The sequence below is a fragment of the Rhinichthys klamathensis genome, unplaced genomic scaffold, assembly GCF_029890125.1.
Source record: "Rhinichthys klamathensis goyatoka isolate OS25496 unplaced genomic scaffold, OSU_Roscu_1.1 h1tg000207l_1, whole genome shotgun sequence".
NCBI lineage: Eukaryota > Metazoa > Chordata > Actinopteri > Cypriniformes > Leuciscidae > Rhinichthys > Rhinichthys klamathensis.
This window is the reverse complement of record NW_026606732.1, coordinates 547,021-568,783: the sequence shown is the minus strand read 5'-3', so window position 1 is coordinate 568,783 and position 21,763 is coordinate 547,021. Positions and strand designations below refer to the sequence as shown.

The window sequence follows — 21,763 nt, the reverse complement described above, 5'->3', positions numbered from 1 at the left end:
TCCCCATACTCAACAGTTCATGCTCTGTTTCCTCATTGATTGTGCACGCCATAGATCCACTATCCAGCAGCGCTTGAACTGGGACTTTGTCATTCAATAGTACTGAAGTATAGAACAGACTGTCTGCCTTCCCCAACTTCGTGACATTCTGAAACAAGACTATTCCATCACTGGAGACAGACTTGCAACATTCATTATAAACAAATAAATCATCGTCCACATTGAGGGTTTGATGCTTTACACTCACATAATCCCCTCCCATACGTGAGTGAATTAGTTTTCCTGAACGTGTGGGTCAGAAGCAGATGGACTAGCAGAGCTGACAACGTTGATGCATTGCTTCTGCTGATGCCCAATCTCCATGCATGACAAACATCTCCTTTCTCTCATACAATGTGAACGGGTGGAGTGATTCCTATCACCGCAGACTCTGTACGGGGAAAAACTGCGCCACTGAGTTGTTCTCTGCCGTGAGGCAGGAGCACTCTGACTAGTGCGCTCCAATACCCTTTCCAGCATACTCAAGACGCGTTCCAAAGTGCCTGATTCCGAAGTTGCGGGAACAGCAGCCTTCGAACAATTTACAGGGGCATGGGTGCGTCCGATTTTTTAAAGTCTCTCCGTTGGTGACAGCATGAGGGTAGGTTGATAATTTAGCTACAGCGACTTGGACCGCATTGACATTATGTGCGACAGTAGACAGCTTTTTAGACTGGACTTCCCTCTGGTGCTCGTCAATGGCTTCTTGGATTTCTGCAACTGACCATTTACTGATAGGTTTACATCGAAACATACTAGAAAGGTTCGGCTCCGAACAGTTTCTGATGAACATCATCGCGATTTCAGAACTCATGTCTTTCATCCTTTCGCCTTTTTTCTGCAAATGGCTGCCTGCTAACTCAGCAGCTGCGTTCAATCTTACCTAGTAATCAACAGGGCACTCATTTACTATGGGTCGTGTCGCGTAAAAGTCAGCTAGCGGTAGACATGATCCAGGACTTTCACTGAAGTAACGCCTCAACACCTCATAGATGGTTACAGGGGAGACGGCTTCGTCAGGGCTGCTTTTGAGTCTGACCTTGACAATGCTCTTAGCCCTGCCTAGCAGGTGGCTCAGTATCTCGTCTACCTGATCTGTGTCAGAGCAATCTGCTTTGCGGAGATACAATTCCATCAACTCAATCCATTCCTGAACCGTATATTTGTCTGTTCCATCTCCTCTAAACATTGGGGGCTCTTTGACGTCTGGCTTGACTATCAGGCTGACATTAGTGAGATTACGGCTAGCGATAGAGGGTTCTTGTGCAACAGCACCTAATGGGACTGAACTGGCGGGTGTGACCGGGCTTTGGCTAGTTAACAGCCGTGTGGCGATGGAATCCCCTATTTGACTGCCTAATTCACCGATAAGATCACGTAACTGCTGTGCAACGTTATCATTAGCATCACTAGGAGTAGAGGCAGTCGGCCCAACAGGATGTTCTGGTACGGTATCAGGCGATTGGGGACTGTAGACTAATACTCTAGGTTTACCAATGACAGGTTCGTCCACCCTCAACAGCCCTCTACCCCTCCCAAGATATGGAGTTATCATATCGTAGTCTTTCCTTACACCAGCCATAGTATAAATTTACAACAATGACAGAACAAAAAAAAACTGATCCAGAGAATGTCCAATAAGTATGATGAGGAAAAACAACAGTTCAATAAGTCAGTCCGCAAAAGCAAAAAAGTAATTTCTTTTTCTTTTTTACAGTTACCAGTTCAATGGCGAAATTGATTCCACAGCTTCCGCATGCAGCATCCAGGCATCACAAACTCGTTGCACAACTCCGGCGATCGGCTGCGGCCAATCCAGTAGGTCACGGCACCATTTTTATGTAACAGTTTTACTCTGGTTGTGTTTGTTTTCTATTCAATACAGACAACGCCGATTGAAGAGGTCTCAGGATCTTTATTCTGCAGAAATACAGAGCACAATTAATATATTCTTTTTTGTGGGATACACGATACACGTCTCTCCCCTTCAGTCTCATACAGCTCATACAGCACGGAGAAAGCAGCCCGCTCGTCAGATGAGCGAGAGAGAGCACACCCGACCCCGTCAGCGGCAAATGTGCTTCTAAAGATGGCGCTGTCCGCACATAGCACGAGGTATCGTATGCGTCACCAATATGTGCCCCATATAAAACAATATTCTGCATAAATGGTTCCCACTAGAACTATGTACGTTGTACCGGATTACAACTCAGCACACAAATATGAAAACAAAAATAATTAAGTTTTGATGAAGTTCACTAACAATCTTCATTACATTTCACAATTTTTTAAACCAGCTACATATGCGCGCATCGGGTTTATATGTATGTGCGAGTGTTTATAGGTGTATATGCATGGAAGTTTATATGTATATGCGAGTATTTATAAGCTGTATACGTGCGTCAAGTTTATATGTATATGCAAGTTATTCACAAGTTTATATGCATTCATTACTGACATAATATGTATTGGTATGAATTTCATATTAGTGTGCACGTGTATTTCATATGTATTTTGAACATCCAATAGTATACATGTATATGCGAGTAATTTATAGGTGTACTGTATATGCACGTGTGTTATGCATGTATTGATAAGCGAAGTTTGATTTAAATCCTACGTGGCGCCTCATAAGTAGTCATAGTTGGGTAAACTTGTATAGAAGTGAATGAGAGAATACATATATATTTTCACTTCCTAACATTATTAAGAGGGAGAAATTCAGCGGTTTTATTTCCAACATGCACTCATTCATGGCTTATTTATTATAAGCTTTATCTGGGACATGACTTGATGGATTACGTGATTTCGTCTTTATTTCTTAGTGTGGTAGAAAGGGGGACACTGAGACCTAAAAAATGCTGGGTTGGTTTAACCCAATTTTGGGTCAAATACGGACAAACCCAAACGTTGGGTTAAAAATGTAATTAAAAAATGTAACCCAATGGCTGGGTTTGTCCATATTTGACCCAAAATTGGGGTGAAACAACCCAGCATTTTTTAGTCCGGTAAGGGTGTTAAGATCAATAATTGTCACAGAAATTATACCAAGTGAAAGAACTCAACTTAATTTATAGTTTTGTTTTCTACTGTTTTATTTTTTATGGTGTTTTAATGAGTTTTTGAACTCGGGTGTTTTAAGTGTGCTCCGCATATATGTCGAGTGAGTCCCTCTTTTTGACTAGACATTTGTAGGGAAGTAGCCTAATGATGGTGTTCATGACAATGAAGGATTGCCGAGTTGTTTGTTTAAAGGTGTTTGTTCTTGTTATGTATTGACTTGACTATTGCAATAGTGAGGTTCCTTTCCTAGGGAGGGCGTTCTTGTTTTAAATATGTGTTTTTGGCCAGAGTGTTTTCTGAGGTCGGCCAAGCTAGTTGTATGTCCTATGTTGCCTTGAGTTCAGTAAAGGTTCACAAAGTTACGAACGTCTCCTCATGTTATTGAAGTATATTACAGCGCACGGTGTGGATGCAGTGGTTTGGTGTGAGGGATGTCACATATAGGTAAATGCTGTGGTGAATGAATTATTTGTTTGGAGTATGATTCATTTCTTTACTCCACTTGTACCTCGGCGTACTGCCTGGCTGTTTTATTTTGTTCTTTTTGATTATTAGGTTTCTTTTATGTGTCCATATGGAAGGGACTTAAATAAAACTGCTGTGTAAAAGCAAGCGTATCAATAATATCAAAATCCTGACTGCTGGTTCATTTCATACATGATTTACCTGTGAGCTCTTTAAGTGGGCGAGGTTACATTAGTGCCAGTTACATTTAAAGTAGGCTACATATCAAGCGTTAATGTATTGGCTATTATGTTAAAATAAGTGTATTAAATAAGGGAGGTCAGTTATTTTACCTTTGAACACCGTTGATGATGACATCTCTCCTCAGACGCAGTGCTTTAATGGCAGTCTTGTGTGCAATTCTCGAAATATCCACAAGAAAGCAGCATTTATCGTGAATCTGATATTACAAAACCTATAAAAAAATCCTTAAATATCTGGAAAAATATCAATAAAAAATGATTATCTGTCGATCAAATCTGGTTCCTGCTACATCAGCGATACAGAGGAACTTAGATTCAGTGATTCAGATTCATAGTAACTGAATAATAACTAGAGATTTTGAGGCCCAAAAAAAGTGCTTACATCCATCATAAGTAATTCATACGGCTCCAGGGTTAAAAAAGCCCCTCTGAAGTGAAACCATGCGTCTTTATAAGAAAAATATCCATATTTATAACTTTATAATCACTGGCTTCCAGTAACGGCCGTACAAGAGTCTAGTTTTATCTGAAGAGTGACCTCTGACCCGACACTTTATCGCGGATGGAGTGAATTTCTTCACTGAAGATATTCACTTCACTATTTTCTACTGTAATGCTTCGGCAATGAGACGCTTCGTAAAGGCTTTGTGGCTCTTGTAGTAGCAGCAACCAAGAAGATGTAAGACAAATCTTACAAGAACAGTTGAGATTTATTTGGAGTTAATCAGAGTCACTTCAGGTTATTACGAGCATCCAGGGTTAAAGGTGCTATATGTATTTTTTAGCGGCCTCTATCGGTCATGTTTCAGATTGCAACCATTTTTTACAAGAGCGCTCGTACTCGAACACAAGAGCGAGCACTACCGGCCACACTGAGACTTTCAACACACCGGAGAAAGCATCACACAACATGCTGGAAACTCATGTAAACTCCCACTGCAACGTTACAATAATAGGCTACTTTTTTCAGCTTGACGTTGAACTAATGCTCCATGCTCGTACCATGATAACGTTACATTTGTGGTGTTATCTAGCATAAGGCATTTCACTAACTATTCGTGCATCTTTCACAATCAGCAATGTCAACATAGGTGAATATGTAATATGATAACGAAAACGGTTAGTGAACTAGACTGAACAATTTCAGTGTAACAGTAAGATCGTAGGAAGTAACATTACTGTACTGAACGTGTCTGTACATGTGTATTATAAACAATATGATAGTAGTGGGATGAGTGACGTTAGACAGTAGATCCAGTACATAAAATAAAAGTTACATCCTAAAGCACCTACTTTTTGTTATCCTGGAACAGTCTTTTGTATTCATTTCATGCCTCATGTATGTTGTAGTTTACCTTGCTATTTCATTACAGTTTACCATTATTTATATCAGCATATCTGAAAACTTGTAATTTATCATAATAAAAATAGCGGAGGTCTCTCCATAATTCAAACGCTCTGCCGATGTTGATCCGTGTTTTTGTCCTAAGTCGATCCGATTGACGTTTGGCCTGACGAGCTTCAGCAGAGACATTTTTGTTTTGTTTTTTATATTTCTGTGGAGTTTGTGCTGGAGTGTGTGTTGTGCTGGAGGCAGGTCGTGTTTTGGTGTTATCAGACTCATGTCGTCAGCTGCAGTGCCGTCACATAGACTGTATATAAGGAGAGAGGCTCGGGAGCGCATGCACAAAACACATCCGATGGATTTCGCAGAAAATCCGACCCGGAGACTTCACATAGAAATAGGAATACTGGCCTTCAGAGGTAATAGCAGAACCCGACAAGTGGATTATTGTAATGTGTGATTACAACCCCTTCACACACAGGCAATACAAAAAGGATTCATTTTAGAAGAAAAGTTACATAGAGCACCTTTAAGTCGCAATAAATAATAAATAAAAACATGACTCCCAGCCCAAAACTAAATACATAAACAACTTCACAAACAAAGAATAGCTCCGATAAATGTTTTATTAAGATGTAGGAAATAATATGTAAAGTTGAGAGCTTCACAGTAACAAAAGAAAGACCAGTGGGTGTATAAACCTCAGGGTGACCCACGGCCCACAATAACACAAAAGTAGTCAATATATAAAAAGACAAAATAACTTATATCAAAGAAAAAACTACACTATTAATGCCATCCATTCCAATGAAGACAGATGGAGGATCGTACTCAGGACACACAACATATACAATAATAAATGCATAATATAAAAGAACAAAAACATACATACGTAACAATGTGAAGAGAAGTGTGCACTATATCATTTGAGCTTGATGATCAGTTCTTTCTCAACACAGCCACATATCCACATATCCAATTACAAAAGTTTGTGCACACTTTAGGTTATTTTAATCTTTTTTTCTGAAATGTGGCATTTCGTAGGTTCTGATATGATTTATTTTTTACAGAGGCATAGACATTTTTTATATCCACTGTATGACCAAGTAAAACAAGAAATCAGCTTACAACCTGTGCTCTTAATGCTTCAGATGAAGTTAATGTACGATATGAAAAGGTATATACTTCGATTTTTAGAAAGATGTTTGATAAAGTGTTAGCTGCCATGGGTTTCAAAAAGTAAAACTGCTATAAAAGAATCACAAAATCATATAGCATGATATTACATTGTTATAAATGTAAAAACAAAACACAAAGCATGCAGTATATGGAAATTGGACTTGTCTTGTTAGCTCTAGTTCTAAATACAGACATGAAAAATTAAAGCATATTTTGTTAGGTCAAACTGTTCCTCATTAAAGGCTGGGCCTCGTCTCTGCCGACATGGGACGCCGTCGGGAGCCTCGGAAACTCTGGATACATCGTTTCATTGTTCTGCTGAAGAAGAGAAGCTTTTACTTCCCAAATATTACACTTGAATTATGTTTTGTTGCTAAATATGTATTTGTAGAGTATTGCTATTGTTGTATTGCTGCAGCCACAAGCCTTAGAGACTCTGGGATATGCAATGCAACCAATTTAAGTCTTCAAGTAAAATGTGTATGCTGGCTGCCTCTGTGCCGTTAGACACACACATATACATATACATATACATATATATATATATACACTCACCGGCCACTTTATTAGGTACACCTGTCCAACTGCTCGTTAACACTTAATTTCTAAGCAGCCAATCACAAGGTGGCAACTCAGTGCATTTAGGCATGTAGACATGGTCAAGACAATCTCCTGCAGTTCAAACCGAGCATCAGTATGGGGAAGAAAGTTGATTTGAGTGACTTTGAACGTGGCATGATTGTTGGTGCCAGAAGGGCTGGTCTGAGTATTTCAGAAACTGCTAATCTACTGGGATTTTCACGCACAACCATCTCTAGGGTTTACAGAGAATGGTCCGAAAAAGAAAAAACATCCAGTGAGCGGCAGTTCTGTGGGCGGAAATGCCTTGTTGATGCCAGAGGTCAGAGGAGAATGGCCAGACTGGTTCGAGCTGATAGAAGGGCAACAGTGACTGAAATAACCACTCGTTACAACCAAGGTATGCAGCAAAGCATTTGTGAAGCCACAACACGCACAACCTTGAGGCGGATGGGCTACAACAGCAGAAGACTCCACCGGGTACCACTCATCTCCACTACAAATAGGAAAAAGGGGCTACAATTTGCAAGAGCTCACCAAAATTGAACAGTTGAAGACTGGAAAAATGTTGCCTGGTCTGATGAGTCTCGATTTCTGTTGAGACATTCAGATGGTAGAGTCAGAATTTGGCGTAAACAGAATGAGAACATGGAACCATCATGCCTTGTTACCACTGTGCAGGCTGGTGGTGGTGGTGTAATGGTGTGGGGGATGTTTTCCTGGCACACTTTAGGCCCCTTAGTGCCAATTGGGCATCGTTTAAATGCCACGGCCTACCTGAGCATTGTTTCTGACCATGTCCATCCCTTTATGGCCACCATGTACCCATCCTCTGATGGCTACTTCCACCATGTCACAAAGCTCTAATCATTTCAAATTGGTTTCTTGAACATGACAATGAGTTCACTGTACTAAAATGGCCTCCACAGTCACCAGATCTCAACCCAATAGAGCATCTTTGGGATGTGGTGGAACGGGAGATTCGCATCATGGATGTGCAGCCGACAAATCTGCGGCAACTGTGTGATGCCATCATGTCAATATGGACCAAACTCCCTGAGGAATGCTTCCAGCACCTTGTTGAATCTATGCCACGAAGAATTGAGGCAGTTCTGAAGGCAAAAGGGGGTCCAACCCGTTACTAGCATGGGGTACCTAATAAAGTGGCCGGTGAGTGTATATATATATATATATATATATTTACTGTGAGCTGCATTTTGAAATGCATGTGATGAAGGCATTGCTGACATGGCCCAGAAGAAAAAGCGGTCCCACTTTATATTAAGTGGCTCTAAGTACTATGTACTTACATCTAAAAGTAGGTACAATGTACTTATTGTGTTCATGTTGTATTGGGTAAGGTTAGGGTCAGGTGTGTGTGGTATGGGAAGGTTTAAGGGTGGGTTAAGGTGTAAGGGAAGGGGCAACAGTGTAATTACATGTAATTACATAAATTAATTGCATGCAGGTATTTTCAAAATAAAAGTACAATGTAAAAACATGTAAGTACACAATGAGTCCATTGTATCAAATTATTAATTTCAATGTTAGTACATAGTAGTTAAAGCCACTTAATATAAAGTGGACCGAAAAATCAAAGTAAAAAAGTTTGCAGAGTCCTCTCCTATACCTCTTGTTTGTTTATGAGCCTCTTAAAACAATTATTACGATACAATTATGTTTATGAGCCTCTTGGTAAAACAATTGTTAAAGCAATTCAGTGGGACAGTTTACATACTCTGAAATTCTCTGCTTGTGTGCTGTGGATGAGTCCCAAAATGTTAATAATCATTTTTAGTGTTGCATTAATTAATTCAATTTTGTAAGCACATTCAGTTCTTTTTAAGAGGACCAAAATAATTTATGTAATTACTGAGTTTTGCGATTTGCGTGCAACTATTTGTAAAATGCAAAGGGGAAGGGCAGGGCAGGACACCCCTGAGAAACCATCATGCTACTGTGTTAAATACAGCAACATAAGCTCAGGAGAACTTTGGAAAACAGTTGTCATTTAACATAGTCTGCTTCTGCATCAGGAAATGCAACTTGAACCTATGTTACACAAGAAGAAAGCACAACACTCCTGCGCAGAATCATCAGCAAGCTGACTCTAGATAGCGTAGTGAATGTTTATATCGTTTTTAATGACTGGAATGCTAAATATCATTTTGTTTTTAATAAGATTTTCCTAATAAATAGGCATGTTGTCCTCAATGATTCCTGTTCTTTCTGACAACAAAGCACTTGAACGCGATGAGCTCGTAATACCGACTTCAGAAGTGGGAAGCAGGAGATTTCCGAAAGCACATAAAGGCAGCGTAAATCCCATGGAGAATGTTTTAGTGATGTGATACACAGCAAAATCCATAGTGTTAAATTAAGACTATTCAATGTCGATATGGGTCCAATCTACAGAGTATAAAAAGTAACACTGAAGCAACTGCTGTTAATAAGATAATTGAGTTATGATTGACCATTAGTGATTAACACCTGCTGTTAACAAGCATAATCACTGAGGAACAAGAAGAACGGAAAAACATTTCATAAAAGAGCACATTAAATCTCTCAGATCTCAGCAGAGGATAATTAAACAACTCCAAAACAGCATTACCATCTCCACTTATTACAATACAGTTTAATTTAATTTATTACATGTCTAAAGTTCTAACTCCTTATTTATTTGAATTAACATAAGTTTAGATCTAGTCAGTGTTGATGTTTTATTGAATATGTTGAAAAGGTCATTTGAAGTCACCATTATGGTGATTAGTGTTTCCTTTAGCAATCGAAATGTTTCCTCTTTCAGCAATTGCCATATGTTTTCAAAGAACATTTATGTAATGCTAAAGAAAGACATTGGAGAGATGAAAAAGCTTTAAGGTTAAGCTTGTGTTTTGGGAATAAGCCTGGAATTTTCCTCAGAAGAATAATGCGATGTGCGGCCTGATCCAGAGGAGGATATCATTTCTGACGAGTAATTAATTTATTCTTACTTACATTTGTTAGTGTTATTTTTACACAAACTTGTGTACATTTTACCAGTTGGGCTTTTGCCAAACTATGTTGCCAGACTGAAATGTGTGAAACTGAGTGAAACATATTGAAATATGAAATATATAGGCAGATTGTGCCTATATATTTGGTGACAGAACTATGAATATATAAATATGTCACTTTAAATTGAGGTGGACTTCCACAGGTTATTAGTGGTGCTTGCCGAAGGCTAGGCACTACTATTGTTATTGCTCATACTTAAACTTCGGCACGCTACTCCTCCCGCACCGTTTGTCGTAGACCAATGAATGAGGTGTCAAATAGACCGGATTCAAACTTTTCGAAGCGATCGGGTGTACAATGTTCGTCCGGCGGGCGATAAATCGGCAGAAAAAACTTCCATAGACTTAACATTGGCACAAAATCTGTAAGATCATATCTTTGGGTGTCTAATTTTTTTGGTCTAAATTAAGTCAGTCTTTATTTTTGTGAAACAGTCTAACTTGCATTAGACTAGTCAATGAGCAAATTTTTGTCTTGTCTTACACTATAGACCGGTCTAAAATAGCTTTGTGAAACCGGCCCCAGGAAAACCAGGACACAGGCCCACGGCGGAGTCAAGGGAGGGAGGAGACTTGACAGGCGGAACCAGGGACACGCCTGGGTTTGTCCATATTTGACCCAAATTTGGGTTGAAACAACCCGGCATTTTTTAGAGTGTAAGTTACGTTTTTAAGCTAACCCTATGATAACTTAAATAACTTTCAACAAACCTTTTATTAACATTACTGGAAGAATGTTTGTTTATAACCTTCAGAGAACCTTGCCAGAATATTAGCCAAAGTTTTAAGGACGTTCTCTGTTCGCTGGGAGACTACACTGTGTCAAAATAGAAAATCAGCCAAATAAATTATAAATACAAGAAGCGTGGCTATATTTTGTTTGGTTTTACACCAGAGGAAATTGTTCTAACATTGAGCTTTGACGCCTCACCTGGCTGGATTGCTTTGGCAGCAAATTTGCAATAAATGCTCTGATGTTGGCAAAGGTGGGACGCAGAGTTGGTTCCAGGCTCCAGCACGTTTTCATCATCGTGTACCTACAGAAGGACAAGTCACTTGCTTAGTATTTATTGTTTCTTTTCTAAAACTTTACAAATGCGTATAAACTCACATTTCATGAGGGGCAAAATCTGGTTGTGGCATGTGATAACCATCTTTAATCATCTTATAGAATTGTGCATCAATCACAACATTAGGGTAAGGACTCATACCTAAAAAGACAGAAAAAAAGCACCATAATACCAACACAATACCTTCATGAAATGATAATTTTAATAGGTATGAACGAGTAAATTCACTTACCCAAGGAAAAGATCTCCCACAAAAGGACACCATATGACCAGACATCACTCTGTACTGTGTAAAGACATTCAAAAATGCTTTCAGGTGACATCCATTTTACTGGCAGCCGAGCCTGTAGAACAAGTGGAACACAGTGTAAAAGGTCAAGTCACCTTTATTTATACAGCGCTGTTTACAACACAGAGTGTTTCAAAGCAGCTTTACAGAGATAACCAATGCAACAAAGTTTGTTAGAGCTTTGTAAATAGAACATCAGTAAGATTCAATTTAAAACAATTTAATTGCACAAACTATGTAGGCTACAATTTGTTTATTGTAAAATAGCTCAAACATATTTTTTTCTGTCTTCTGTTACGCATTTTTGAATCATTGATCTATATAATGCAATATATAGATCAGTGGTTTGAATGCATTGTTGGCAGTTTGTGAACACTCTCTGTGATTGATTGGTTCTGACTTGCAGCATTTGCGTGTGTTCAGTTCAGATATAAAGCAGGGAAGTGGTTCTACTACACAATTATTCACTAACATAGGTTATTCATCCAGTTCAATGCATATTGTATGCATTAGAATTCTTGTCAAACAAAATCACTGGTACAAAAAAAAAACCTATAGTAGTATCGATATTTTTATTTGAGTATCGATACTTTTGATTCTTGACGTCAGTATCGATATATCGCCCATCAGGTCCTGGCATTCATGAGAATGTTACTTTGACACATTCCACCTACCAAAAGATTGTTGCAGACAACGTACATGGCCAAGATATACTCTGATAGCAGTGTCTCTTTCAGCAGGATAATGCACCCTGCCACACTGCAAAAAATGTTCAGGAATGGTTTGAGGTACATGACAAAAAATTCAAAGTGTTGGCTTCCAAATTCCCCGGATCTTAGCAAACCAAGGAATCCGATCCATGGAGGCCTCACTTTGCAACGTGCAAGACTTAAAGGATCTGCTGCTAATGTCTTGGTCCCGGAGACCACAGTACACCTTCAGAGGTCTTGTGGAGTTCATGATTCGATGCATGAGACCTTCACAATATTAGGCAGGTGGTAGGCCCTCAGTTTGGCCTAAAACACACAAGTGCATCTTAAAGGGATACTCCACCAGTTTTTCTTATTAAACTATGTTATTCCCTTAACTAAGACGAGTTGATACATACCTCTCTCGTCTCAGTGCGTGCACTATATCGCTCTGTATTGCCGCAAAACTATGTTAGCACTTAGCTTAGCCCATGCATTAAATATGGGCCAAGCAGAGAAGCGACCAAACACTTCCACGTTTTCCCTATGTAAACACAGTTACTCGAGTAGTGTAACTTGACCTGGGCTGGTGACACAAAATAAACCGTTGCGCTTTTCTAAGCGTTTAAAATTGATGACTATATTATATGGCGGAATACCATAACAAGTGCTTTTGAGCAGTTCGACTTGGCGCAATAATATCTTCACTAGTGAAAAGTCCTCTTACCGGCTCCCGCTTCCTCTCCCCCTCCCTCTGACATTTCCGTCAATACAACGTGACATGCGCCGGTAGTAGTAGTTCGAGCGGAGTTGACGAAGTAACAGGTTGTTGGAAGCTAGTTAGCATTCTAAACAGCACAGGCTCTCAATTTCGGTCGGCATCTGTTCGCAACAGTCACACTTGCACCACCAATTGCTGTTTGCCCGTGGTCTTTCGCCAGCTCCGGTCTGTTCTGGATCATATCTTTCTTTCCTCTCACGGTCCATAAGAGCTAATTCCTCCTCCGTGTACTCGGGTTCAAACAGATATGGCTCTGGGTCTTCTACAAAGAAGTCATAATCATCTACAAAGTCCGCCATTGCAAATGATCTGCAGTTTGCTAATAGCACAGGTAGTAAAAGCCACGTTGGTTGTATTGACGGAAATGTCAGAGGGAGGAGGAGAGGAAGCGGGAGCCGGTAAGAGGACTTTTCACTAGTTAAGATATTATTGCGCCAAGTCGAACTGCTCAAAAGCACTTGTTATGGTATTCCGCCATACAATATAGTCATCAATTTTAAACGCTTAGAAAAGCGCAACGGTTTATTTTGTGTCACCAGCCCAGGTCAAGATACACTACTCGAGTAACTGTGTTTACATAGGGAAAACGTGGAAGTGTTTGGTCGCTTCTCTGCTTGGCCCATATTTAATGCATGGGCTAAGCTAAGTGCTAACATAGTTTTGCGGCAATACAGAGCGATATAGTGCACGCACTGAGACGAGAGAGGTATGTATCAACTCGTCTTAGTTAAGGGAATAACATAGTTTAATAAGAAAAACTGGTGGAGTATCCCTTTAAGAACACCACGAGCAATACAAAATACAAGGGTACAGTCACCAGAAAGCCTGTTTAACAAGGTAAGATTAAAGGGGTGGTATAATGCCCTTTCCACAAGATGTAAAATAAATCTCTGATGTCCCCAGAGTGTGTATGTGAAGTTTTAACTCAAAATACCCCACAGATATTTTTATATAGCATGTTAAAATCGTCACTTTTTGAGGGTTAGCAAAAACGCACCGTTTTGTGTATGGCCCTTTAAATGCAAATGAGCTGCAGCTCCCGACACAGTGGGCGGAGCTTCAAGAGTGCGTATGTTATCAGCTTCGATTACACAGACACGAGACACACACTATAATGTCAGAAACTGTTCTGCCTTTTATGTTTAAACCGGAGTCAGACAAAGATGGAGAGACTAAGAAGAAGTGACAACATGTAGAATACAACAGGACATCTCTGAATGGTTAGTTGATGAATTTATGTTGCTGATGTGGCGTTAACTAACTTCAATTAGCATATTCTGTCATGGTAATCTATAAATCACTTGTATAGGAACTGTTGTGAGATGCACACAGAGTGACTTTCTATTGCATGTGAAAAGACGGATGCTACAGTTTGAGTTGACTCACAAATCTGCTCGACTACAACAGCTCTTCCTCTTCTCGACATGGACTGCGTGTTAACGGGGGCGGGGTTTATGTAAATTTTAGGGTTAGTGATGTCACTAACCCGGGAGGAAGCTCGTGTAGTTCCTACCAACCGTTTGTTGTAGTCCTTAAAAAAACGATTTCTTTAAAAGCAAATATCTCCCTTTGCTTTGAACTTTGAGTGTTGTAACTTTGCAGATGTTGTTTATGCTCAAACAGCAACATTACACACTAACTAAAGTTAGAAAAATAAAATCATAATCAACCAACCCCTTTATAGACAAAGAATGTCATAATTCCAATTGTCTTGAGTAAGAGAGTGTAGCTAAAGCTTGAGACTTCAGACTAATCACACACATCGGAGGGAGAACTAGTGAATGTAGAAGATCCAAGAACAAGTGTATAAGGAAAGAAGATCATACAATCAAAAGGGAGCAAGTGTGTTACGAGCCTTAGAAGTAAGGAGCAAAGTTGCAAATTTTGAGCAACAGGGGAAATGTTTAACCAAAAAAGGTCCATAAATTATTAGAAAGAAGATCATAAAGCAAAGCCTTACAATAATTTACAGCATGGACCATGATGGCAGTGCTCCTCAGAGGACGGTTAATGTTACGTATGTGGAAGTACTGTCTGAGTAACATTATTAATATGAGTTCCAAGTGACAGAATACTGTAGAAGATAACACACAAGCTCTTAACATGTGTAAAACAGGAAACTGAGAGAATTATCAATACTAACAGAAAAATAATTAGACGTTTTCACATTATTCTTTGAGCCCCAAAGGATAATTTTTGTCTTTACTGCTATTAAATATGAGGCAATTGCTTGAGAACTAAATTTTAATTTCAGACAGTCAACTAGAAAGATAAGGCAGAGGAAGAACAGAAGTGTGTAGAGACAGGTAAAGCTGGGTTTTATCAGCAAAACATAAGCCAAATTTCCTGAAAATTCTACCAAGGGTAAGAAGGTAAATGATAAATAGCAGGGGGCCCAAAACCGATCCCTGTGGGACACCAGCATTAATTTGGGCTGGCTTTGATCGGAACTGCCTTAATTGGATGAATTGGGTGTGACCTAAGAGATAAGATTTAAACCAACCATGGTTGTACCAACAATTTCTATAGTGTATCACATCTAATAGGATGCTGTGCAAGATGAAGCAGTTAAATCAAAAAGATTTAAAGCAACACCAAGTGACTTTTCCTCTGCGGTCGCCCTACAGGTTGGAAGCGGAATTGTCCATTACTGCTGTCGTAAATAATTTAGCCTACCGCAGCTTACTGTCGCACGCGCCCGCACGCACATGCTCTCTGTTTATCCAGCACCGGCTTTGGAATCAACAATGGCCACAGACAAGGTAGAGTATGATGCATGATTTTATGAAAGTGTAGTTGTAGTCTACTGTCGAGTACGCTCCACCTATCGGCAATTGTAACGCTTGCCGTAAAGCAAGTCAAATTTGTAGTTTTCTAATGTCTCATTCGGACTACAGAAACGTGACCCGTTCTGGCAATCTTACATAGCGTGGATATATCAGATAAAGGACCGCAAAGCGGTGGCATAAGTGCATTTCACCATGTCACGACTTGATGAACCACTGAACCGGTTTTGAAAACATTATTTTAAGGTAAAAATCCTTACTTAGTGTTGCTTTGATATAGTAAGAACTACTAGATTATAGAGTCATCCGCAACAAGTCAATCGTTAGAAATCTTGACAGTCTCAGACTCTCAGTACTATGAAATAAATGAAAGCAAGATTGAAAATGTTCATACAGGTTGCAAATGGAAGTAGGAGATTTTGCATAGACTATAGAAAATGTAATGCAGTTTTTGTGACATAAGCGGGGGCTGGAAAATGGCTGCAGTCTTAACACATAAAGGAAATCTGTGTTGGTGTTTGCTTTCAGATCAGGCAGGGGGGAAAAGCGGGTGATATCTTGAACAGAGGAGACTTTGAAGTCGGCCTCCTGTTGGGGGAAAGGGGTAAGGGCCGTAAACTGCAAGCAGGGGTTCATTTCCATAATGACCAACACAATCTACCAAGAGCAAATTAGTGTCTGGTTTAAAACATGCTTTTTTGGGCTTTAAAGTCCCCCTGTGGTGAAAATCCAGCTTTTAATGTTGTTTATGTGTCTATGTGGTGTTTTTATGCATTAAGACAAACCATGTGTAAGTTCATGTCAACTCCATTGCTGAGTATTTTCTACTTAAAACTGCAGTGAACCAAAGACAGTCTCAAAAACAACAAGTCAACCAGTGGATCTCTGAGCTGAGTGAGTGAGTGGAGGCGGGGCTCATTTGCATATTCATAGAACCGTGTATACTAAATGAGGCAAGGGTGTCGAATTACATTCAAGATATTTGAAGGCATGAAGTCTTTTTTTATCAAGGAAAAAACTATAAAATATGTAATTTTGCTGATCAAAGATTAATTAATTCACTGGGATTACAGCCCCATTGACTTCCTGTGCCAATGCATATTGATGAAGTAAACGGTTGGATGTGCCAAAACTTTCTTCAGTTAAACAAAGACAAAACTGAAGTCATTTCGTTTGGAAACAAAGATGAAGTTCTCAAGGTGAATGCATACCTTGACGCTAGGGGTCTAACAACTAAAAATCAAGTCAGGAATCAAGACAGGGTGTGTCTCTAGAGTCAGACCTTAGTTTCAGTAGTCATGTCAAAGCAATAACTAAATCAGCATACTATCATCTGAAAAATATTCCAAGAATTAAATGCTTTGTTTCCAGTCAAGACTTAGAGAAACTTGTGCATGCTTTTATCACCAGCAGGGTGGACTATTGTAATGGACTCCTCACTGGCCTTCCTAAAAAGACCATAAGACAGTTGCAGCTCATACAGAACGCTGCTGTCAGGATCCTGAGCAGAACCAGAAAATATGAACACATCACACCAGTCCTCAGGGCTTTACACTGGCTCCCAGTTACATTTAGGATTGATTTTAAAGTATTATTACTGGTATATAAATCATTTAATGGCCTAGGACCCAAATACATTGCAGATATGCTCACTGAATATAAACCAAACAGATCACTCAGATCATTAGGATCACATCAGCTAGAAATACCAAGGGTTCACTCTAAGCATGGAGAGTCTGCTTTTAGCTATTATGCCAGCCGCAGCTGGAACCAGCTTCCAGAGGAGATCAGATGTGCTCCTACAGTCACATTCAAATCCAGACTCAAAACACTTCTGTTTAGCTATGCATTTACTGAATGAGCACTGTGCCACTGTGTCCGACTGTTTGTACTGTATTATATATTTTTTATTTTTTATTCTAAACTGTTTTAATTATTCTTATTTCTTTTGATTATTTTAATTTCTTTATTTTAAACTGTTTTAATTATTGTTATTTCTTTTGATTTTTTAATTTATTTTATGTAAAGCACTTTGAATTACCATTGTGTATGAAATGTGCTATATAAATAAACTTGCCTTGCCTTGCCTTGCCTAATTCATTCATTACATTCATATAGCGCTTTTCTCGGCACTCAAAGCGCTTGTGGAGATGAGTTTTAAGGGATACAATTATTGACTACAGGGGGACTTTAAATAAGGGCACAAATATCAGTGAATTGACGAGCGCAAACCTTAGTAAATCACCTTGCAAGATTCATTTAAATACTCTCCTCACATACATTTTCTGTCTGAAAGGGAAACTACAACAAATGCATATGCAATAAGGTCAGCCGCAAAAATAACCGTGTCCATGCCTTTTCAGTGCTAATTCTTAATGCCAAAGAGGATTTGTGGGAGCAAGCTGTTAGAAATCTGGCCCGAAAATGTTGAATTGTTCATAATAAAAGAAAATATTACTTACATTTCCCTTCACTACATAATTCATGTCATTCATGATGTCTCGTGCAAGGCCAAAATCACAGATCTTCACAATGTTGCGGTCAGACACAAGAACGTTCCGTGCAGCCAAATCTCTGTGAATACACTGATCATAAACAGCATTATAAAATTACAGTGTACCAAAAATAAAAAAATTGCACAATCTCACACTTACTGTGCAGTTTGGCATCCATAAAGAAATAGTTCAAGAATTCAAATTCTGCACTGTATATTACTTAGTTCCATGAAAATTAATCACTTTTGACAACAACAACAAATTATAAGTAGTGCATAGAACTTAGATTTAGATTTTGTCATTTAGCAGACGCTGTTATCCAAAGCGACTTACAAACTTCCTCATATCAATTCCCCATTTTGCACTCAGGTCTGATTTTATATGCTATTTTTTTTGTTATTTTGTAGCTCAGTTGCCCCAGTACCTATTCATTTACATTATATAACAAGCAGCAGGGATATTTAAAAAAAAAAAAAAAATTAGCTACAATTTTGACACACATATGTAACATATAACCGAGAAATATTACATTTTTGGAGGCTAGGAATTCCATTCCCTGTGCGACTTGATAGGAGAACTTCAGCAAATCAATACTATCCAATGACCACACGTCCTCCCCTCCTTCATTGCAAGATTCTGTTGGAAAAGTCCAAAATGATAAGGATGCCCAATTGTTCCCATTACAAAACATTTGGTCTGCTTATTACTTTACCCTGACAAAGGTCTCTTGACATCCGTGTTGATTGTGCGTCGTTGTAGCTCTCTGAGCCATGACAAGTGATCCTAAAAAAAAGGTTTACATGTTTGACAATAGAAGAGACACTACAACCACAGCACATTAGGCTATGTTCACAGTCCAAATCCGATTATTTGTGCATACATACCCGATTGAAATCCGATCCGATTTATCTAGTGTGAATGGCCAAAAATCACATGAAATGCGACTTCTGTTTCAAGCTACATTCATATGTGGTTTGAAATCTTATTCAAATCGCATTTGTGGAAATCCGTTTCAGTCTGACCGCTCTGATCGGTGGTTTATGTGATTTCTCACGCCACGATGACCGTAAAGGTCAGACGTTGTTATAGGAAACATCTTGAAAGTCGCTGCAGAAACAAGGTTTTGTTGTTGCAAAGTGCAGAAAATGACACTATGACTGTTACAGGTTCCTGCTCTAAACTTCCCAACACTCTCGTCTGTTCCCACCTGCACGTCATTCCTGATCACACACACCTGCACCTCATCATCACCATCACCACCACTATAAAGACACACTCTTCACCTCTGTTCAATGTCTGGTCTCGTTCATACGAAGAGGAACTCCTCTGGTCTCCAGCGTCTCCAGCGTCTCCAGCGTCTCCGTGTCTCCGTGTCTCCGTGTCTCCGTGTCTCCGTGTCTCCAGCGTCTCCAGCGTCTCCGTGTCTCCGTGTCTCCAGCGTCTCCAGCGTCTCCAGCGTCTCCAGCGTCTCCGTGTCTCCGTGTCTCCGTGTCTCCAGCGTCTCCAGCGTCTCCGTGTCTCCGTGTCTCCAGCGTCTCCAGCGTCTCCAGCGTCTCCAGCGTCTCCGCGTCTCCGTGTCTCCGTCTCCTCTGGACGATCCACTTTTCAGGCAATTTCCATCTATTGCCACCACGTGTTCCTTGAGGAAATACATAGACAACATCCTGTGTGTGAGTGGATCGTCCTAGACCATAGGAGGAGCAGATTCGGATTCCCTTTCCGTCATGCCCGCCGCCCTTCCAGAGTCTTGTTCTGCTGAGACCGCCGTTCCAGAGTCTCGTCCCAAGATGGCCACCGCCGTTCCAGAGTCTCGTCCCAAGATGGCCACCGCCGTTCCAGAGTCTCGTCCCAAGATGGCCGCCGCCGTTCCAGAGCCTCGTCCCAAGATGGCCGCCGCCATTCCAGAGCCTCGTCCCAAGATGGCCGCCGCTGGGCCAGAGCCCTCGTCCAAGATGGTCACCGCCATTCCTGAGCCCTCGTCCAGGATGGCCGCCCCCCTTCCAGAGTCTCGTTCTGCCGAGACCGCCCTTCCAGAGCCTCGTGCCAAGATGGCCACCGCCGTTCCAGAGTCTCGTCCCAAGACGTCCGCCGCCATTCCAGAGTCTTGTCCCAAGATGGCCGCCACCGTTCCAGAGCCTCGTCCCAAGATGGCCGCCGCTGCGCCAGAGCCCTCGTCCAAGATGGCCACCGCCATTCCTGAGCCCTCGTCCAGGATGGCCGCCACCGCGCCTGAGCCCTTGTGCAAGATGGCCGCCACCGCGCCTGAGCCCTTGTGCAAGATGGCCGCCACCGCGCCTGAATGTCCAGTCTCCGTCCTCCTCCAGAGTCCAGTGGGAGCTCCAGTTTCTGACCCTGTCCATCCCAATGACACCTGCAGCTGCCCAAGAGAATAATGGGGGGGCCATATACCCTTAATGCCGGCTCTGTCCTGGTCCCCTGAGCTGCCGCCCGGCTCCCCCCTGGTCACTTGCTAGTCTGACATCGCCCTGGAGTCTACACCCACCTGCTTACACCAGTCTAGAGTCCAGGCCGCCCGCCTCTCCTCCACAGTTGGAATATCTACGATTATCAAGGGGGAGTACTGTTACAGGTCTGCCAGGTTCCTGCACTATACTTCCCATCAGTCTCCTCTGTTCCCACCTGCACGTCATTCCTGATCACACACACCGGCACCTCATCATCACCATCACCACCACTATAAAGACACACTCTTCACCTCTGTTCACTGTCCGATCTCGTCCATATTAGTGATGCGCGGGTCGACTCGTAACCCGCGGGTCGGGCTGGGGCGGGGAAAGAAATTGTCACTTTATTTGCGGGGCGGGTTGGGGTGGGTCATTAATTTTTATTTTATTTTTTTAATCCATGTATACATGTTGCGTGCAATTTCCACCCTATATTAAATAATTGGGAATATCTATTTTCATATTATTTTATTAGGTCCTTTGATAAGGTTACAATACGAATGCTTTAGCAACGTAACTTGCGTGATGTCCCCAAAGCTTTGGCGTCACGTGACACATCATGAAAGCGGCGCGCTAAGCAGCTCCCGCCGCCAGCCACGACAACAAGAACGGAGAAATAAAGTGAAGATGGAAGATGAGGTGCGGGAGAAATTGAGGTCGGGAATTTACATAATTAAAAGTAAAAAAAGGTCAGGCTGCTAAATCTAATGTTTGGGACCGGTTCTCAGAAATAGTTGCAGCAGGAGACAGTATCGACTACGCGAAATGCAACTCGTGTGAAAAATATACAAACAGGAGAGCCACAAAACGGGCACTTCCAGCTTGTCAAGACATATTTGTGGGGGGTCTAAGAAATACAAAAATGGTTTAGCCTATTAGATGAATACAAACGCTGCTTTGTAAAGGTTGCAAATGTTTATTAGTATCTTGTTAATGACCTTTTTATGGTTCATATTCATAATTGTCTGTTGTTGCCAGTTTACAACACAAAAGGCGACGTTTCCAACCACTTTAAGGCTGAAATAAAAGGCTGTTTTCATTTACATTACAATACCTAGTATGTCTATTTAACGGTCGTGGGTGCGGTGCGGGTTGTAAAAATAGATCCAGTGGTGCGGGGCGGGCTTGGGCGGGCCTGGGGCGGGCTTGGGCGGGCTTGGGCGGGCCAAATAATTTCATAAAAGTGGGACATCACTAGTCCATATGAAGAGCACTACTTA

General features: G+C 40.8%; 1 protein-coding gene across 1 annotated transcript in view; it reads right to left on the bottom strand.

Annotated features, from left to right (window-relative positions):
- Positions 1–6,405: 6,405 nt before the first annotated feature.
- csf1rb (colony stimulating factor 1 receptor, b) overlaps positions 6,406–21,763 on the bottom strand; it is a 57,305-nt gene continuing 41,947 nt past the window's right edge. Inside the window, exons 16-25 of the mRNA XM_056263537.1 lie at positions 19,769–20,455; positions 19,391–19,679; positions 19,286–19,298; positions 18,791–18,861; positions 18,608–18,714; positions 18,046–18,168; positions 11,271–11,382; positions 11,080–11,179; positions 10,900–11,005; positions 6,406–6,648 (exon numbers count right to left, since the gene is read on the bottom strand). Of these exons, the coding sequence (XP_056119512.1) occupies positions 6,550–6,648; positions 10,900–11,005; positions 11,080–11,179; positions 11,271–11,382; positions 18,046–18,168; positions 18,608–18,714; positions 18,791–18,861; positions 19,286–19,298; positions 19,391–19,679; positions 19,769–20,455 (1,707 nt within the window). The 3' untranslated portion in view covers positions 6,406–6,549. The remainder of the gene's footprint in view (positions 6,649–10,899; positions 11,006–11,079; positions 11,180–11,270; positions 11,383–18,045; positions 18,169–18,607; positions 18,715–18,790; positions 18,862–19,285; positions 19,299–19,390; positions 19,680–19,768; positions 20,456–21,763) is intronic.